General features: G+C 35.9%; 1 protein-coding gene across 1 annotated transcript in view; it reads right to left on the bottom strand.

Annotated features, from left to right (window-relative positions):
- Positions 1-21,459, bottom strand: part of Rab2 (RAS oncogene family member Rab2) — a 52,222-nt gene that overhangs the window by 14,973 nt on the left and 15,790 nt on the right. Inside the window, exons 2-4 of the mRNA XM_035358398.1 lie at positions 19,096-19,167; positions 11,497-11,564; positions 3,909-3,991 (exon numbers count right to left, since the gene is read on the bottom strand). Coding sequence (XP_035214289.1) covers positions 3,909-3,991; positions 11,497-11,564; positions 19,096-19,167 — 223 coding nt within the window. The remainder of the gene's footprint in view (positions 1-3,908; positions 3,992-11,496; positions 11,565-19,095; positions 19,168-21,459) is intronic.

Consider the following 21,459-nt stretch of genomic DNA (forward strand, 5'->3'; position numbering starts at 1 on the left):
TGTTTTTGAATTGCACAAAGCATAAATTTTTATTCCATACTTCGATAGTTTACTAGGTATGTACTGAATCCATTGACAGTGACCTCGAAAGGGATGCAGCATCTCATCAATAGTGACGAATTCACCCAAACTGCAACAATCATTACAATTTTTTAGAAATGATTCAAAGGTATGCTGGATAGCTGCCAGTTTGTCTGTTTTACATCTGTCCTGTCTTGCTCATTTTTCATCGAATCAAAGACAACTTCTCAAAAATAAAAATCTCTTGTAGCCCGTCACAGCTCTTATTATTTCAATTCCAGTGCTATCACTTGAGAATAATTCTTTTACATTTATATGGTTTTCTGTTTTTTTATTCCTATCATAGATAACGATCCAAAGCATGCCATCATTTCCACTATTGAAGTAACAGTGCAGCCTCTGTCTCTTGAGTATTTGCCTTTTAGCATACTTATATATTTATTTGTATATTCCAAAATTTCACGAAGCATATTTATATCAATTATTTTCAAAAATGATCCTATTTCAGTCTATATCCTTGGCATGGTGTTTTAGGCCAGGTTATTCATCTTTTTCGTCTTTGAGCAGTTTGCATACTTCTCTTTTCACCACTTAGAAGATTTATCCTTACCAACATACAACATATCATCATTTCTTTTTTTATATCATCATTATCATCATCAAACAAAATATATTGTTCAGATTCACTGCTATTATTTTTAGCTCTACATTTTCCTCAGTCAAATTGCTATTGCTCTCGCATCCAAAGGTTTCCTTATCTTCTTTTTCTTCATCAGATAATTCTTGAAGAATGTGAGCAAAATCAGCTGACTGCACATATTTTTTCACATGAAAAACCGATATAAAAATTTACAGTTGAATTTATGCAGATTAAAATAATAAACATCAACTAATAACAAATTATAAATTATTTAAGAAAAAAATTTTTTCCAAATTTTTAACCATGACCGTCATAACTTTTGTAAAGAAGCTGCCATGTAGAACAAAAGTCTAGTTAAAAAAAAAAAGTCATATGACTTCCTGTTGGCATATTTCATGATATGGGGAAGGGCTGAAAGGAAGAATACAAATGACCTTCAGATGTCTCAGCTGTGATACATAAAAAATGTGCATTAAAAACCAAATTTGCCATAAACTTTGAGCATGACACGCATGCTGGAAATTTAAGTTGACAGCCCTGATCTGCTATGGCATTTTCTAATAAATTAAATCCAATATTTTCAAGGAAATATTGCAATTGCATTAAAACAATATAACAAAAACGGTATTTTAAAGATGTTAACTTTTAATTCCTTTCAGAAAGTATACTAGATATTATGGAATAAAAATGTGGAATTAAAAAAGTATATATTTTAGAAGTACAATCATTACTTTTAGTGAAATAAAGCCTTTTTTTTTTAATACCACTTTTTTTATTTTGAAACGCCTGATAGAAAGAAAGATAGTCTGTAAGAAATGCCCCTCATCCCAAAACAGGGATTTGTCTGATTCTGGTCTCTTGCATGAAAAATTTTTCGATTTATCGATAAGTTCAATATTTAAAATATTTTTTCACCTATCAGTAAATTTCATTTTTCGATTCTTAAACATCCCATAATAAATATTGAAAATGTTGCTGATATGAAATTCCGGATGTGGGAAAAATCTCCGAAGAGAAATCGGAGGAAGTAGAAGGAGGGGCCATAAACCAAGCAGGGCAAAGCAAAGAGAGATATCCTGAAAAGTCATCGTAAAGTGGTGCCATCTATCAATGCTATATTTAACTAGATCAGTCATGTAAGCAGATAATAGTATTATGTACTCAGCTTTTAAAGTCGCGATGTGCAATTTTTAATATATGTTATACAGTCAAAAGTCCATAATCCGGACCTCAAAGCTACAAACTTTCTGCGCATGCGTAAACACATCGTATATAAGCTAATCAAAAATTATCTAATTATCTATTTCAGTTAATGTTGCAGACTACGTTGTTCCTTAATCTTCTAAATGGATCCAGATTATTATTTTTTGCAGACTGTTAGAGCAATTTTATAAAAGTGAGCTTAAACTTTCGATTATGTCAAAAAGAATTTCCGATTCTGGAGCTGCCAAAGGATCTACAAAGCGAAAGCATGTTTCGATGTCCATCAAACAAAAAGTGGAATTGCTGCCAAAAAATGGATAAAGGCATATCCTTTGTTTCTCTAACCATTCCGAAATCTGTTTATCAATTTCACGCTGGGGGGGGGGGCACGGCGCACAATGAACTGGAAGTTGATCTGTCAGCACTATCCTCATCTTCAGGGCAGATGATTTTTATTTTATTCAGCTTATAAATTCCTTACTAAATGTAGTATTTCATCTCGTACTCCGTCTTTGATATGATTTAAATCAAATTCCTCGTCATTATAAATATCATGAATACACATAAAATAGTTTTCTGGTTGCAATTTTCTAATTTCGACTATGCGTAATGTATGCTTCTCGCATGCGCACGTTGAAAAAAATGTTTAATAAAGTAAACAAATAAATATGAAGCTTTTTTTTTTTTTTTTTTTTGTAAATTTTGATACCATTTAGATCATAATTCCTCTTTATTTCATAAATTACGGTTTCATATTTTTAATTTTATAATTTCTGCATGCCATCTTACCAGATTTAAACTGATGATCTATAATCCAGAAAAACCGATAATCCGGAATCGCCGAAGTCCCGACAAGTCCGGATTAAAAACTTTTGACTAATATTTTTCTTATAAAATGTAACTTTTCTCAATATCTGTTAAAAATGTATAAATTTTCATTAATTTAATTTTTTTATTTTTCTTTCATTCCTTCTCTTTCTCGTTTTTGGTTTAGCTGCATGGTAATGGGAAAATTTTTGGTGCCTATTTTTCTGAATGCATTTATAAAGTTCTAGCTTAAAAATGCAATTTTCATTGAAGAGACTGGTTATAGATTAAGTGAAACAGTCACTCTATTTATGTTAAGCCCAGCGGCTGAGCGGTAAAGTCACTGAACACTGGCAGTTCAGTCCGAATTTCCAAATCCCGTGAATGGACAGGCCGCATGGGTGTTTTCAAGGTTTTCCTCATGTGTAACATGCATACAAGCTAGTTTTCCTTAGAAAGTCCTGCACGAAGGTATCCCTCCCCTTAGGCAGATAGCTCTCTGGCTTTGCCATAATTATATTAACCAAACTTACTTCCGTTAGGTGGCTGCAGGCCACGAGGTAAGAATTCGTGTGCTGGAGCCCTATCCCACATTAATAAATATGTGATGCCTAACATGTAAATAGCATTTTAGACAAAAAAGTAGTTCCAGTGTGGCGAGGAGTAGGGCAAATCACTCTACTTCCTGTCAGAGAGAGCGTATTTCATTAGTGGGAGGAGCGAAACGACTTTATATGGGAACGAATGTAATGTGATGTGTTGAGCAAAGTAGTAAATGAAATGTGAAAATATTAGAAATCTCTGCCCACTTTACTCAGTTTTTCCTCTACCACCTGTTAATAACTGTCAGGTGCCATAACAGCAAATTATCAGGAGCTGGTAACATCGCATTTATACGCGACAATTCGATGATAAATATATGGATTGGATAGAAATCTAAAAGCATTGGGAAGAGCGAGGCTCATTGTAGGCTTAATGTCCTGTTGGCTAACCGTCAGTGTCGGCAAAGTGTCCTTGTCGGCTAAGTGTCCGTGTCAGCAAAATGTCCTGCTGGAGAAGTGTCTGCGACTGGATTATATGTAGGTATGATTTTTACTTTAAATCTCGAATAAAAAAAAAACTACACTGATATATATTTTGTAATGAAATTATTCACATTAACTATTTAAACACTAAATAATGCTAAAGCTGCTATCCTTACTTCTTATAACAACACACACATAAAGAGGGAACTTACCTTGTAATGTCATAAACCAACAGAGCACCAGCTGCACCTCTGTAATATGATCTGGTGATGGATCGGAAAGCTTCTTGTCCAGCCTAAATATATGAGATTGAAAATCTTACCAGAACTGTACAAGTAAAAATAAGCGAAGATTGAAGTATAAGTATAAGATTGAAATGACACATAATAGCGGATTTTGTATACATATTATGATAAGTTATTTCATGTTAAAACATATACATATATCATAGAAGTAAGAAAAATTTGGTCAGGAAATTAATTACTATTATTTAACAAATAAGTGGCTGAAAGTGCAAATTTTCCCTTGATGGCTTAAGACATCTAGGGCCTAATATTACAGTTTTCAGAGGTTATATTACAGTTTCTTAAGACCTAATATTACAGTTTTCAGAGGAGGATTTTAAAAAACATTAACAGATTTTTATTTAAATTTTACTAATAGTTAGTTTTATATTGATTTTTTTATGCCTCATTTCGTACTCACTCAGTCCAGAGTTTTATGCAATATATATAATACAGATTAAGGGAAGGCAATCACTTCTAAAGGTGAGCAGTTAGTTATAAATAATTAAATTATGTAGTTAATCAGTAGATTACATGGTTACAATTACAGTTTTTTATTTCTAAAAAATATTCATTAAAAAATAACTAAGAATATTTTACGACAGTTATAAGTTATGATATTAATTCTAAAATAATATTAGAAAACTAATACATTAAAAGCTATAAAACATTTATGTGTTGTTGTTGCTTATGCTCACTTGTCTGACATAGACAGCCCAAGCCCATGAAATTCCTTGTGGCAAGGAGCGCTAGATTAAAAGCCTATCATTGGCAATAGCCTTGGGCACCTAACAGGTAACAGTGCGATTTGGCTCAGTTTTGTCTCCAATTTTGATGGAGATCACCTCAGGGGGACAGGTCTGAGGGTTTCCCACCCCTCTCCCCTTCCACCAAACCACACGAGAGGACTTTCGGCTTATCGTATATTTAGAGTGCCGCCATGCTGCACCGACACCATACATTTACAAACATCTATGCCTTCTCCGGGATTCGAAACTGGGCATTTAGGCACTGCAATCAGAGAAGCTAACCACTATACCAGTGGAACTGCACAAACAATTCTAAAACTACAAAGGACCATATTTTATGCATTAAAGGAAAATTGCTATTTCTGTAATCTGAGAAATAATTTTTGTGGTTTCACTGTCAAAATTCTCTGAAAAGGTTTGCATGCTTTTCTTTAACATATATTCAAACTAGACATAGAAAACGCTTTATCAATTCCCTTTGTTTTTCAATCGGTAAGCTTTAATTATAGAAGGTGCATAATATTTCAGGAAGATGAAACTTAAAATCTAAAAAGCATGATTTTATAAGAACTTTAAATAACCACAGCTTACATAATTTTGTTAAATCTTAAATCAATTAAAATTCTGACGTCTTATGAATTTGAAAAAAAAAAAAAAAAAAAAAAAAAAAAAAAGCCCAAAATTACTACCTAAACATAAATTTGTATCATTTTTAGAAAAAGCCTTAAAACTGGAGTTTTAAAAAATCGTACCAGCTGCAGAAAACAGCATGATTTCAAAAACTGAATTTCATATAAAATACAAAGCCTATAAAATTGTTCTCACTAAATTACAAATCATAAGCGTTGTGTAAATCCAGTAGTTAGAAACGGATATTTTACAAATTGTTAGAAACGGTTTGCTCTCATTTCCTACGGAACTGACAGCATTTCGTAATTCCCGCCATCAAGACCTATGTGTCTGCAACAAAGCTTCTTCTTAATTCAAGCATAGTAAAGTCTCTATTGTAAGGCTCAGATTTGGAAGAGTTGAAAGCGATGGGATTTATTTCAGAGTGCTGCTTGATAGAAAGAAATGCAGGTGAATAGTTTCTGCTGGAAGAAACGGCAGCAAATGTCTCGCCAGTAGTATTTGCAATTTCTTCTATGGAGCTAATCACTCGGCCATCTTTTTCCAAAAAGGAAAGTGTTTTCGAACTCTTTCCCAAACACGCTTACTAGGCGTAGAGGATGTTATTGACGCTACAATATGAAATCAAAGAATTCCCTTGGCTTTGCCTTCTTAGTTTTTGCTCTTTTAAATGCTATGAGGTTTCTCAGAGTAGGGTATCTACAAAAAATACCCCATGCTTTTTTCTGTTTTTTCAGTGCTTCATGACAGTCATGATTCCACCATGGTTTCGTATATTTTAGTATTTTACTTGATGTTCTAGGAATGAAAAGTATCAGCTGATTCAATAATAGTATTAGTAACAGCTTCAACAGCGTCATCGATGTGCACATCTTTTACCATTTCTTCTGCGAGTTCTGCAACAGAAAAGAGCCCAGTCTGCCCTATCGAGTATGAACCGGGGAGGGGGGGATCTCGTCATGGGATCTGCTCCTCTTCGAGCAAGAAATAAAAAAAATGATATAGTGATCACTGTTGTGAAGATCATTTCCCACACTAAAACTGCAAAATGGCAACAGAGATGGTGAACAGATGGCAAGGTCGAGAGCGTGTAATATCCTTGAAGGCTCATGGAAGTAAGTATCCTGCCCATTATTCAGGAGACAAAAGCTATGATCTTCAATCATTCGCTCAATTTGTCATCCTCGGCAATTTGTATCTTTACTACCCCAGAGCAGACTATGGCCGTTAAAATCTCCTATTATAATAAAGGGCTCAGGCAGCTGCTCTATAAGACCATTTAAATCTTGCTGATCAATGTGCTCATTTGGAGGCAAATACAGAGAAATGACTGAAACAACAACATCAAAATTTGCTTGAGTAGCGACAACTTGGAGGGATGTCATCAAAGAAAGTGCATTTGATGGATGGTCCAGTCAGGTGAGGAGACCTACACCTCCACTGGCATGCTCACCTGCAATGTCATCCTTCTTGACAAAAGAATACCTCCAAAGTTTTGCTTGTTGCTCTGGTTTCAGATTTGTTTCCTGTTGCTAAGCACACGGGATTACAAGCACTGATTATAGCTTTGATGTCGAGCAAATTTCGGTAGAAATTGTGACAGTTCCACGAAACGATGGTGGTCATTATGATTGATGTTTGTTCTTTCGGTTCTGAGTTTTAGTTTTGCGTGGAAGCTGCTTAGGTACTCCCTGTCCCTCCTCCACTTCCTTACTATCTGAATCCGCAGATTCAGAAATCATCCCATCAAAAGAGCTATTGCTAGGGCTTCTATTTTTATTTATTATTTTCATTTTTAGGTTTGCTCTGAATTACTGTTTCTTTTTTTTTTTTTCCCCCCACTATACGGGTTGGGTTTTCTTTTTTCCTGTTGCTTGTGGTTTGTTGAATTTTGTTTGGTGGCGTCTGTGTGCTTATTGATGTTTGGGTGGCAAATGTACGAGATGATTTAACAGCACTGCCGTATGATGTATTTGGCTGAAGCTGTGTGCTCTGGACTAATCTTCTGGCTTCAGCGTATGAGATGTTCCTAAAAACTTTTGCAGTCTGCACTTCTTTTTCTGATTTTCATTTTGGGCACAAGCGAGAAAATGCTGGGTGCTCACACTTGCAATTTATATACAAAGGCGCAGCGGTACAATTATCATAATCGTGGCCAATCTGTGAGCATCGGGCGCATGTTAGGCTGCCACGACATCTTAGAATGGCCAAAACGCTGGCATTGGAAGCATCGCATAGGGTTTAGAATATAAGGTCTTATAGGGCAATTTAAGTATCTGGCCTTAATATTCTTAGGTAGATGAGGCATAATGAAGGTCTACTCATGTCAGGATCACGTGTATCGTATCAATCAACTGGCCTTTCTTTCACATCTTGATCCACCTAGCACCACAGACATTTTGGTCAGCTAACTCAGAGATGAACTCTTCTTCTGATACACACAGAAGGTTGATCTCCGAGATCACACCTCTACAAGAATAAGTGTTTTGTACGCTGACACAGTTATAGATATTTGTCCAAGTTTGGTTTGTCGAGAAAGAGAAGCAGAGTGGGTGGCAGATGCAGTATCAATAAGTAGTCTCCCGATCGGAGATGCTTTACGTTCTTTGGCTCACCCATACATGAATGGATATATTTGCTTACTAGAAAAAGAGACATCTTTTGCAGCTCACCAAAAGGACTAGACACAACAAGGAAGTGCGAATTTTCAGTAGTTTCCTTGGCATTTGCATCTGTACGTATTTTTTTTATTTAGAGATTTATCAATAACTTCAATACTTTGGTCGTTTTCATTTGATTTGAGAAGAAACATAGAGGCCTAAATGATTCGTGTTCGACGACCCCGCCCACCACGGAGCCCAATAAGGGAACACAGAATCCCGCATTAGGGCTAGCCAGACCTATATGCAAACTGAAGCCCCACAGTTGGCTTTCCCGAAAGCAGATACTCCCGAGAGCTTATTCCCAAGCCACTGACACAAGGACTAGTGACCAGCCGATTGACACCCGTGAGGACGACTAAGGTGCCTCCCGTTTAGCTGAAGCAGAGGCCAAAGCAGTGTGTTGGGGACAGTACTTTGCCCCTCAACTACCAAGACCCTCCTTTCCAGCAACACGGGTCTCCACACATGGCAAACACGTGGGCAGTTTTCTCGCCACTTGAAAACTAGAGACAAGGGCTGTTCCAGTTTCTCGTGACGAGCCCCAAGCTCTGAAGAGGGAAACCACAAGGGAGAATGGAAGGGAAAAAGTTCCAGCCAAGAGGAGAAGAGATGGAAAAGAGGATAGATCACTGGGGCTCCAGGATCGTGACAGCCGTCTCACCAAAAAGATGATCCCCTGAAGGGCTAGGGTACCTCGAGATTGCCACAAGAGTGAGCCCCTGAGGGGTTGAAAAAGGAAGTAGACAGATTAGTTTTATAGTTAATACAAGTTTGTATAAACAATAAGTTCATTAAAATCTTTTTCAATCATTTTGAGGCATTCATTAATTAGTGGCTTGAAGACTGGTCTAAATTTAGTTCTAAAATTTGAATTTTTTTTTTAAAGTTAAGGTCTTTAATAATATTCAAATTTCCTATAATAATATGCCCATGATATTTATCAATACATGGAATAAATTCAGGTAGTCTCCAGAAACACATGGCATTAGGATTTAGGATCCAAATTGTGGTGGTTAATGAGCACAGTGCTTAGAATTTTGCTATACTGAAAGCAGAGAACTGCCTTATAATTGAGGGCTGGGAAAAGATGTTGATGAGATCTGAAAATATTGCTGATTTTAATTCTATTCTAAATTCGATGAAGAAAGTTAATAAGTTAATTTTGCAGAAAATTATATACGAGGGTTGGAACTTTAATAGTGGCAACTATTTATTTACAAGGAATACAAAAGTGATTCATATCACCATGTTTTACAGTCCTTCAATATAGTCGCCAGCATTGTGTACAACTCGTTTCCAACGATGTGGAAGTCACAGAATACCTGTAGCAGTGCCAGTTTTGTTGATAGTTTGAATGGACCGGTCTACTGCCGCAAGAATCTCAGGAACAGTTTGGAAGCGAGTGCCACAAAGTGGTTCCTTCATCTTAGGAATTAAGTCATAGTCACAAGAGCTTAGATCTGGGGAGTATAGTGATGAGTCGGTACTACCGAACTGGGTATTTTGTAATGGGTACTTAGTTGTAATGGGTACTGAAAATCGGTACATCCAAGTACCCGTTACTTCAGTACCGAAATCGGTACTTTTCGGTATTCGTTACTTCTGTACCGAAACGGGTACTTCTCGGCATTCGTTACTTCTGCACCGAAACGGGTACTTTTCGGTATTCGTTACTTCTGTACCGAAACGGGTGCTTTTCGGTATTCACTACTTTGTAACGAAAATATGCGTCTCTTCTCGGTATTTCGGTATTCGTTACTGGAGGATCGATGAGGGTTCAGCTCACTTCGGTTTTGGTGCGAGGACAGTAGTATATGGTTGTATTTGCGAAATAGTGATATGCGCTTCTTGTATCCATGAATGGCCTGCTCCTCAGACACTTCTGTAGTTGACATGTTTTCTGATATTCAAAATCTACTCCGTACAGATAAAATCAAACATGTGGTGACGTGGCAGAGTTCCTTCAGTGCGCAAAATCGTTAGCTGCGTATTTCGGTACTCCAAATCGTTACTAGGGTACGTTGGTACTCCAAATCGTTACTAGGGTACTCCGGTACAGCAAACCTCCGGTATTTCGTTACTTCGGTACTTTTCAAAGTAACGGTTATTTGAGTAACGAGTATTTTGTACCGGGTACTTGTCTGTACCCATTACTCTCGTACCAGGTACAAGAAAGTACCGAAGTTGCCCATCACTAGGGGAGTATGGTGGATGGTAAAGCATTTTCCAGCCCCATCGCTTGAACAAATCAGTCACAGCTTGCGCTGCATGCGGCTGAGCATTGTCATGCAAAATGAGAGGAGCGTTCTGCAGAAAGTGTCGCGGTTTTTTTCTCAAAGCTGGTCGGAGATTGTGCTCCAAAAATGAGCAGTAATACTGCGCAGTGACGGTCTGCTGTGGGGGAACGGTATGCGTTAGGATGACACCATGACAGTCGTACACGAGAATCACCATAACTTTCACATTGCTGGGGTTCTGACGAAATTTCGAACATCGTGGTGACCTGTGATGACGCCATTCGTTTGATTGGCGTTTCAGTTCTGGCTGGTACGATCAGGCCCAAGTCTCATCCAGTGCAATGATAGGGCGTAAAAAAGCATCTCCTTCACGCTCATATCGCTCCAGGTGGGTTCGGGCAGCATCGTATCATAGCCATTTCTGCATTTCCGTCAATCGATGTGGAACCCATTGTAAAGCAATTTTTCTCATGGACAGGCATTCCTTCAGAATGTGCAGCACAGTTGTATGCGCTAATCCTGTTTGTCCGGCCAGCCGTCGAATCGTTTGGCGGCGATCACTGTCCATTAATGCGGCAACAGCTTGCACGTCTGCATCGCTGACACTCGGACAACCTGGCCGCAGCATGTCTGCCACATTTTGGCGTCTTTCATTGAATGCTTTCACCCATCTTGCTATGGTTCTGTACGGCAAAGCAGATTCCCCGCAAACCTCTTGAAGCCCTTGATGACACTGTCGTGCCGTACGACCTCTGGCACATTCAATTTTTATACAACATCGTTGTTCTTGTTTTGAAAACATCCTGACAACACTTACTTTAGACCGCGAGCTAATACAAGGATCCGTTCTTCGCGTCACTCCGCATGCTCGTGATGTAGGCAGGATGAGTCTTTTTGCTGAGAGGTAAGGTAGGTATGTAGTTCACGTGTGGTACACGCGATATTCTTTGGTTTTGTTGCGTAGCGTTTTTTCAGCTGTGTAGCCACTATTAAAGTTCCAACCCTCGTACAAAGCACTATAAAAATAGTTTTAACATTATTTTTTTTAATTCTAGTTTCATTTATCAATTAAATTTAACTATAATTACACATGTTGCATATGCTAATAATCTTTCTTACATAGCATTCATTATTATCTGCAATAAGTTTATAAATACATTACTTATGGATAAGAAGCATATACACGTATATTATACATACATATACATATATTTCAAAAGAAGAAAGTGATACTTACAGTGTCCCATATTTGAAGCTTTATTTGTTTGCCATCAATTGTGATCATTCTGGCTCCAAATTCCACACCTTTAAAGGAAAATATGAAAAACAAACCTGATGATTAGTGTTTATTAAACAAATACAAATGCTGGGAAAGGAACAATACTTAGCAACAATCTGATAATAATCTTAGGCTGATAAGATTTGTTTAAATAGTTAAAGTTTAGATTAACCAACTTAAATATTAAGACATTACCAGAAGTACTGGTTTGCTGGCAAGCTAGATGCTAGTTTTCTAGCAGCTTCAAAAACAAACCATGGACGTTTATTTTGCATAAGCTGATTATTATGGCAAGTACGCACTCATTTACATTTCTTATCTTCTGCCGATGACCAAGATTTCAGTTCCTGTTTCTAGAAAACAGCGTGCTTAGAAGTGAAGAACTTATTCCTATAGTCAGGTTTCAAGGATGTCACTCTCCGAAAACTCCCATCCCAGCTCCAATAACTTTTATAGGATCCTTCCATTCACATTCTGTTTAAACTGTCTGGCAAGAATGGAACAGTATCCATGCAGCATAATTGTTTTCAGATAAGTTTTTCAATGACATGCTGTAGTTACTGATAGTACAGTATGGTAATTAAGCTAATGACAAGCAAATGGAGACAGTTTTTTTTTTTTTTTTTTTTTTGTTTTGTTTTGGTTGAAGCCTAAGCAATTTTCTTTTTAAAATTCAAGTTTGGATGTACTTTAATTAACATAAGGGCATCAACCTTCCCTCTGTATGATGGTGAAACTGAGAAAGGTATTAATATGGGAGGAAGAATTATAGAGGTTATTCTTTCTCATTATTATACAGAATTATAGAGGTTATACTTTTTTTCTTTTGACAAAATCTGCTCCTCAAATACAAGCAGATAGCCAACAATAATAGTGTTCTGTGCAACTAAGGTTACTGCAGGCTCATGCAGATATATATAAATCTGCAACCAAACTGCAATCAATATCAATACTGTCATAAAAGCAGAGTGCCAATAATTCGCACTGAATTCTTTCCTCACAATTTCATTAAACTTAGAATAAACATGATTCATTTTAAAAGTAATCAGCTGAATTTGAAACACTGTATGTAAATGGTTTACTCAAAGGTGCATCAGAGCTATTGCTTAAGAATTAAGAATTGCTGAATGTAAATGGATTTTTTTTTTTTTTTTTTTTTTTTTTTTTTTGGAGGAGGAGATATCTGATTCCTTTCCTTATTAATCTCTACAACAGACTTTTTTTTTGATCAATTCTCAAATGGCTAGAATTTTTTAGCAAATTAATAGACAGTGGAACCTTGGGATTCAGCATAGAAATAAAGAATGTAGGAATTAATATATATAGACATTCAGGAGCATATCCTGAGTTTTCATAGACGGCATGCTGCTGAAGACAAAATTTTAAAAATAAGTATTTATGAATGTAATTTAGTATTACATGTATTCAAAAGTTGCCTATAATATTTGCATATTACAAGGGGTGATCAAATGAAAAGGTACGAAACGACACGGTGGGTACAAATGTAGACTTTATTCAAAATATACACCATAGGCCTGTTATGTATTAATCGTTATATATATATATTTTTTAAGCTTAAGTTGTTTTGCTTATTTCAGTTTTGATTTGTAATTGAAGTTCTAATTTTTTTTTTTGTTGTTGTTTAAAGTGGGTTGTAAGTTTAAATTGTAACTTTTGTAAACTTTAAGTTTTTGGTTAGGTTGCTTTTAAAAGTTCTGAGTTGAAGTTGTTTAATTTTAATTTGAGTTTAGGGACTTAAGATTTTTGTTTTTGTTCTAGTTGTTTTGACCCTTAAGGTTGTTTAACTTTTAACTTTAATTTTTATTTTAAAACTTTGCTGTTGCACTTTTGTGTGTTAATTTTTTTCCCCCTTAACTTTGAGTAATTTAATTGGTATCCCTCTTTCTTTTAACGTTAAACGAATACATACTTTCTGACTGGCGGTAGGAGAAAAATGATTTGATTCTATTTGTATTTCTTTTGGATAAATTGTGTCTAGTCTCAATTGGTGGCTGAGGAAACAATTATTACAGTGCTGACATTTTTATTATGTATTATAATGTTGTGTAATTAGTAGCTTCATTTTTTTTTAATTTACCAAAGTCATTTTGTATTAACTTAGTTCAGAGATTTTCACCCCTTGCCCTCTTTCCTTCAGCGGAAATTCTTATCAGCAATTGTACTGCACCCCAAAATTCCTTTCTGCTAAGCGTTCCACCATGTGTGGGGGGCGAAGTGCTTGATAGTTTTACCATGTGGTTTAACGAAAAGAGGACCTTGTTTTGCTGGACCAGGCTAGCAGGGTGATGTTCTACAGCATACTTATGGTGGGGGAAAATATATGTTGAGACAGAAGATCTGCATTATTGACTGGGACCCTGGAGCGAGGCTAGTTTCCTTCCCCCCTGTTTCCGCCTGCAATTGTGATGACACATTGGTGTGGCCTTGGAAGTTGAACGATGGAATGGCAAAAAGCGGCTCCTTTTGGTAGTCGGGAAACCCCTTTCCCATGAAGATCCAGAGTGTGGGTTGCCTTTTTGGCTTCCTGCTAGTCACCATCTACGGCAAGTTTTCAAAAAACGTGCCAGCTACTAAAACGGCTGCGCAGTGTTTTTCGAGAGGCTTCGGGAGACGGAGATGACAGGAGAGAGACATAAAAAAGAAATTTCACGAGAACTTATAAGATGTCAACTTGGACGAGCAGCTCAGAGGTGAGCCTCATCTTAGACGTAGCAACGTAAATTAACCAACACCGAAGAGAGGCTGCAACACCTATATTTCTAAAATCCTAAAATTTACGCTGTCATGATGGCCTGTGGAGGGAAGACCTGTGTCCTGCTGGTTGGAAGCAGTAATAGGAGGGAAGCCTGGCCTCCGAACCAATAGCTTGGTTGAGTCTCGTCAATCTAACCCCTTTTGTTTTCTAATTTCAGATACTATCCCAAGTTTTTCTTGAGAAGTAAGGTTCGCTAACAAAACTCAAATATATGAAGGATCCCTAATATGTTAAAGAAGGGTATGTCATTCTTTTCTGTTGTTTTCACATTAGTTCTTTAATTGATCCAGCCACCACGTTTAATTGTAATGTTTAGTGAGGTCATGACTCTCTTTTTATGCTTTGTAATCATAATATTTTCCTACATTAAATAAACGTAAGTTGATTTTATTCTCCTGTCTGTATTTATTGTAATTATCTTTTACACTGGACCTTAACATAGAACGGGTTACAATATTTTCACAACGCAATTATGGAGTTGTTTATGTATTTTGTTTTTATGTTTCACTATGACTGCTCACAATACTTAGTATGTTGCTGTTACAATATTGATTGATATGTTCAGTTAAGTGACTTATACTCACAGTTACCTACTGCATAACCCAGAATGAACTTTTGCTCTAGTTGTTTCACAGATATGGTGTTCATTTGTAATTATTTATTAAGTATGAATTTATGTTGTTTATATAACAGGCCTGAGTACAAGCACTTCCCTTTCAGGTGTTTCTTCAGTGGACCAAACACATGGAAATCGCAGGGCGACATGACCGACAACATTCGCAATGTGACACGCTGATCACTTCTAAGTCGTTCACCTTGTCGATGAGATCGCTCGTGATGACAGTGTTTGCCTGGCCTGGTCTCGGGTCCACCCACACTCTCACTGCCTGCACGAAAACTGGCACTCCATTTTCTGACAGACCTGTCAAAGGCACATTTCTCCCCATAAAATGTCACCATCCAGCGATGAATAGCTGCCGGTTTCTCACCTTCTGCTGTCAGTAATCGGATAACACCTCGCTGCTCCTCAGTCATCGAATTTTGCAACGAGAACGCCATCCTGTCTTCATACGGACTGCCACATCATTTGGACGCCGCTTTTGATGCGAGCCTCTGCTCTTTCCTGCACATGCAGGCGCCCGCACATGCTCCGATCCCAGTCAGAGACTCTAATCGCATCCCGAGATGTCTCGCTTATGTTCTCCTATGGCGGAATATGCAAATATTTAACTGTTACGTTTTTACGTCGTTTCATACCTTTTCATTTGATCACCCCTTGTAATATACAGTTAAATTTGCACTGCATGTAAAATAACAAAATGCACATAACAAAAATTAAAAACTCCCCAGGTCTGAAATGCTGATATGAAAATTTTTTTCAAATAAATCTTACAAACAGTTTATATCCTAAAGTGAACCACAGACACAGAAAATGATGCACCCTTCTCTAATTCAGAACTAAAAAGCCTACTAAATACAACGAAATGGGGCAGGGCTCTATGTCTAGATAACCTAACAATAAATGCCATAGAAGAGTTCAGACTAGTAAATAGTGGTAACACAGTGACACGTTTCAACACACGCTCAGAACTAGAGTATTTTCCTGAAACATGGAAGGATGCACAGCTGGCTCTCTTCCACAAAGAAGGAAAGAACAAAAAACAGCCAATCATGTAGGCCTATTTGCCTAGATGATTGGCTGGCTCCTCTCAGCTAGGGAAAAGATCTTACATAAAGCCATAACCCAGACACTCATCCACTTTCTAGAGAGTAAAATACTTCTCAGCATTGCCTAATATGGGTTCACCAAAGGAAAGGGTACTGTAGATGCATTAGGCAAAGTCCAAAAAAACATAATTGATAACAGAAGCAAAGGCTTACATATGCACATAATATCTCTTAATGTAGCATCGGCTTTCAACCAACTATGAAGGCCTGCTCTCAAAGCAAGACTGAAAGACTCTAAACTGTCCGAGGAATCTTTTCAACGTCATAGCTACATGCACGAAAGGAAAATAACCTATAAAAGAGATGCACTCCACATAATAAAAGATTACAGTAAAGGTGCCCCACAAAGTTTAATACACGGCCAGTACTCTGGAATGTCATTACTGACGTTGCCCTTAAGACAGATTTCGAGGATGAAGCCGAAATCCAGTCTTATGCCAATGACTTATTAATAATAAATGGTGGTAGCCACACTATTTTAGAACGGAAGGCAGCCAAAGCTGGTAAAACTAATGACATACAGTGACAAATACAAATTAAAAAGTTTACTATAGAAAAAACACAACTTATTATGTTTCCCAAACAGTACAACATCGTAGTGAACCCTCCCTGCAACAAATAGCTGGGAGTCCCTCTCAAGAGACAAACTATGATAATGTACCTCGGCTTCATCTTGGACAAAAAGCTAATGTTAGTTCCCCACTTAGCCAGCATCCAGGAAAGAAACAACAGCATGGTCAATAAGTTAAATAGAATAGTTGACAGTAAATGGCGGCTGAAAAGTAAGTTGTTAAAAGAGCCTGCAAGCTACTGAGCACATGATACTTTATGATTGTCTGGTCTATCCAAAGCATTGCTCTACTCAACAATTTCTATGCCTGCGTTACACATAATTGCAGGTGATCTTCCTCTTAACAGCAAATACCAAACACAGAAAACATAATATCGCATCTTCCACTATGCAAAAGATGCCATGCACAATGGTTACATTCTGATTACACATCTAAGAATCCAAAGACAACACCACAAGGTACTCATACAGAAATTTATTTGGATGGGTCCAAAGCAGACAACTAAGTAGGAGCAGCTTTTGAGATCTATGAAGATAAGAAGGAAATCCACCATGAAACTTACCGCCTCAGCAATCATGCTAATAGTATTTCAGGCCAAGTTGCATGATCTCAAAATGGCAGCCCTATGGGTAGGCACTCACGATACAAATCATACAGCATTTCATAGTGATAGACAGTACAAGTGTTTTGCAAAGATTGAACAATCGAGGCCAACTTGCCCCACACATCAAAGCCCTACATGATGTCCTGGCTACTCTTCTAACAAGCCAGAAAATACAGCTAAATTGGGTAAGCAGTCACACGGGTCTGGAAGGAAATGAGAGAACCAATACCTTAGTAAAAAATGCCGTCACAAAATCAGAAATTAACAAAGAAATCACAGTTTCAGAAAAGGTCTCCAACAGACTAATCAAAGAGGTCTTTATGGCAGATGGCAGGAAAGATGGAGAAGGAGACACCTGGAGATACACGTTTAGTATCTTTCCAGACATCTCCCTCTCACTAATAAAGTACAACCACCTCTTTGCCCAAGCATGCACCAATTACGGTCACTTCCCATCTTACTAAACACATGTCTTGGATCACAACGTCAAATGCGCCTGCAGTGCCACAGGTTCCGATGCAGATGTCATGCATTGAGATCTTGTCCAGAGACAAAGAAGCTTCCGTACTAAACTCTTCCCAGCTAACATCTTGGATGTCACAACCAAACATCTTTTCAGTGACTACTACTGTGCTAAGGGTATCCTGGCTATCATGACACAAGTTAACACAGGACACTTCATCAAAGAAGTGGAAGATTCATTATAACAGGTGAAAGCCTGACCTAGGTCATGTGAGTCAAGTGCTCACATTATGTTCTTATTGTAAATACTGAAACCAAATACTAACAAAAACTTCTACTAACACCTATCTTGATGTATGTTGAAACCATAATTGGTATCTTGTAAATTCTATCAAATAAAGGACTAAAGTCCAAAAAAGAGCAAAAATGATTTAGAATGGCGGTCTAACTGCCAAAATAATTACTAGTACAATGACTGGGATGATATCCCAACCCATCGAGCCTTCCTTAAGAATAGTGGAATGGAATGAGTAATGACTATATATATAAGTTATAACTCAGACTTCTTTTCTAAAATTGAAAATGTAAGGAGGCATAGATAAAACATGCCCCAAAAGTGATGGTACACCGAAATATGTTCATAAAATTTCATAAATAAAAAAATTATCATCTACCACTTTGTTTCACTTTCGCATTTTGATTTGACGTTTAAAAAATTGTTTGGTGTTATTTTGTACTTGCCAGCTTCATCATAAATGTTTAAAAATGGCTCGTAGTCATAAGGAAACAACAAACAGCACTTGAAAACTGATAATTTTTTATCATATGGATGGAAATTCGATTCAAGATATCACTAAATTAGTAAATTTATTGCATTCTACTGCATAGTATGGGATAAAATGCTTTAAAGAAAAAATCAGATCCAAAATAAAGTAAGAAGATGCTGTCTGGCAAAGAGGAATCGATGTGACTCAAAGTGATCAGAGATTTATATTTAGAAAATCTATGAAAGTCCACGTTTGAGTGTTGTAAAGAAAAATCCAAGGGACTTGGATTAATTTGAATGACAATGATTTGCAACTCTTTAAAGTACCTTACACAGTTTCTTAACATTTACAAAATACTAGTGCATTTAAGCACATTGTGCAACCAATAAATATACTTATTAATACATGGCTTATTTAAAAATATGGTTAAAAATATAAAACTTTTATATTTCACCATTAGTGCATAATGGGCAAAACAATTTTTCAAAGATTTATTGAGTGCTTTCTTTGATTTAAAAGTGCGTCAGTAAAATGCACAAGGTATTCGAAATTATGATTTCTCAAACATATCTATTCCCTTAAAAAAATAAAAAATAATTTAAGGCAAAACATATATTTCATAAAACAGAAGATTTTAATAAATTTTACCAATAGTGAGATCATGCACAGGTTGGAACCTTTTATCAGTAAACTGCAACAACAAGCATGATTTTCCAACTCCTAAAAATAACAAACATATAACACATCACACTGAAGTTTAAAACAAAATATGTAAAATGTATAATACTGATTTTTCTTTTAATGCATCAATTAATATAGCTACATTATTTAATTTGACGAATTCAGATGTAAGAAACTATATTATATAAGCTTCTTGCTATTATGCAAAGAATATTAAGTAAATAATACAGTCAAAGGTCATTAATCCGGACTCGTCAGGACTTTGGCGATTCCGGATTATAGATCATCAGTTTAAATCTAGTAAGATGGCATGCAGAAATTATAAAATTAAAAATATGAAACCGTAATTTATGAAATAAAGAACAGTTATGATCTAAAGGGTATCAAAATTTAAAAAAAAAAAAAAAAAAAAAAAAAAGAGCTTAATATTATTTGTTTACTTTATTAAACATTTCTTTCAAAGTAAGTTGTTTAAGTTGCTTCGTTTTATGTGATAATACTTTCTCTTTAATTCTATAAACAGACATAGTTTGTTCAGTTACAAAGTTCCACTGTTCAAGTCTTATAATTGTTGTGTCGAGAATACCGACTAATTTGTCAATCGAAATTTTTTCGCTTTCAATAACCTCTGTGTCACTTTCTTCACTATCGAAAGCGAATTATAATGACGAGGAATTTGATTTCAATCATATCAAAGACTGAGTACACCGAGATGAAATACTACACTTAGTAAGGAATTATAAGCCAAATAAAATAAAAACATCTGCCCTGAAGATAAGGATAGTGCTGACAGATCAAATTCATTGTGCGCCACGGCGTTCCCCCCGCTGCAAAGCATTTAATTCATCATTTTTTTAAATCGATCTATGCAAAGCTAATATTAAGTATTAATCAACAATAATTTTGCTTTTGAAATTACAAATTTGACTTTAAACATAAATTTGAATTGATGAACACTGATAACACAAAAATCTTGAAAATTATATAGACACTGAATTTTAATTTTCATTTAGTAAAATATATGATATTGTGCTGCATTAACACATTTCAATTCGATATGGTTTAACACCCAACCACATGTATATTCCAAAATTAAAATTAAAAAAATCCACACTATTCCAAAAGATTCAGATATTTACATAGGTATTTACGAATGCATATGCATTTGAAAACAAGTTGCAGATACACATAATTCACAAGATTATGCAAGTCACATTCATCTTATTATAAATGTAGCAGTTTAACATCATCAGTTCAAATGAGAGTTTTCTCTCTTACATATTCTTTATCTCACAGTCATACCTTAATCTCTATATTAATAATACATCATATACTAAAATCTGAAAGATAATCCCACATTTTACACTGCTGATGACAAATCCTAAGTAGATTAAAAAGTGCTACTTTTAATCATCATACCAAAAAAAAAAAAAAAAAAAAAAAAACCAGGGGAAAAAGTGTAAAATTAATTTTATAGAGAAAACTGATGCATATTCTGAGACAATTGCATGGGAAAAATGCTTACAATGAAAAAAATTAAAAAGAAGACTTTTAATTACATAGCTAATTTTGCTTATGCTTAGAGCTGTTTCGTAAATTATGCTTTATAGCATTATACCTTGTTTATTTTTCAGATTCAAAATACTGTATAATAAGTTGCCTTAATGAAACTTTATAATACGACAGCAAAAAATAAAAATGCTTTATTTTAATGTTATTTTTTAAATATAATTCCAATATATTACCATTATTTTAATGAAATTTATACTGTATAATAAGTTTCCTTAATGAAACTTTATAATATGATAGCAAAAAAGATTTCAGAATTAAAAATTTTCAATAGAAACTGATCTAAAAATTGCAAAATGTTGACAAGTCGCCAAATTTAGAACCGTTCAATAAAAGAATTCACATCTCCAAAAGCAAAAATTGTTTAAGAGCTCTTTATTACAAAAAATGAATTTCGAAATGCTTATGTTTCGCTTCTTGCTTAGTAACTCAAGTATCCCATGATTTATATTAGAAATAGAAACAAATTATAACCCACATATAAAGAGGATTTATCCGAGATTCTATCTATTATGAATTCAATTGATCCAGCCATCCAATTCACTCTTGAAATTGAATCCAACAATTCCCTCCCCTTCCTCGATATTCTTATAATCTGCAATGAAACCGATTTTAGCACCACTGTGTACCATAAACCCTTTGTAGTTTGTTTACCACCCCATGCCACCCTGTTAAGCAAAAAATGGCTTCTTTTTACTATTATGTTTTCCGCGCGCTAAAAGTTTGTTCCTCTGAATCTTTGCTTACCAATGAACTTAATTA

Source organism: Stegodyphus dumicola, chromosome 12 (assembly GCF_044657685.1).
Source record: "Stegodyphus dumicola isolate Sdum_Otavi_A_Nest chromosome 12, ASM4465768v1".
Classification (NCBI taxonomy): Eukaryota; Metazoa; Arthropoda; class Arachnida; order Araneae; family Eresidae; genus Stegodyphus; species Stegodyphus dumicola.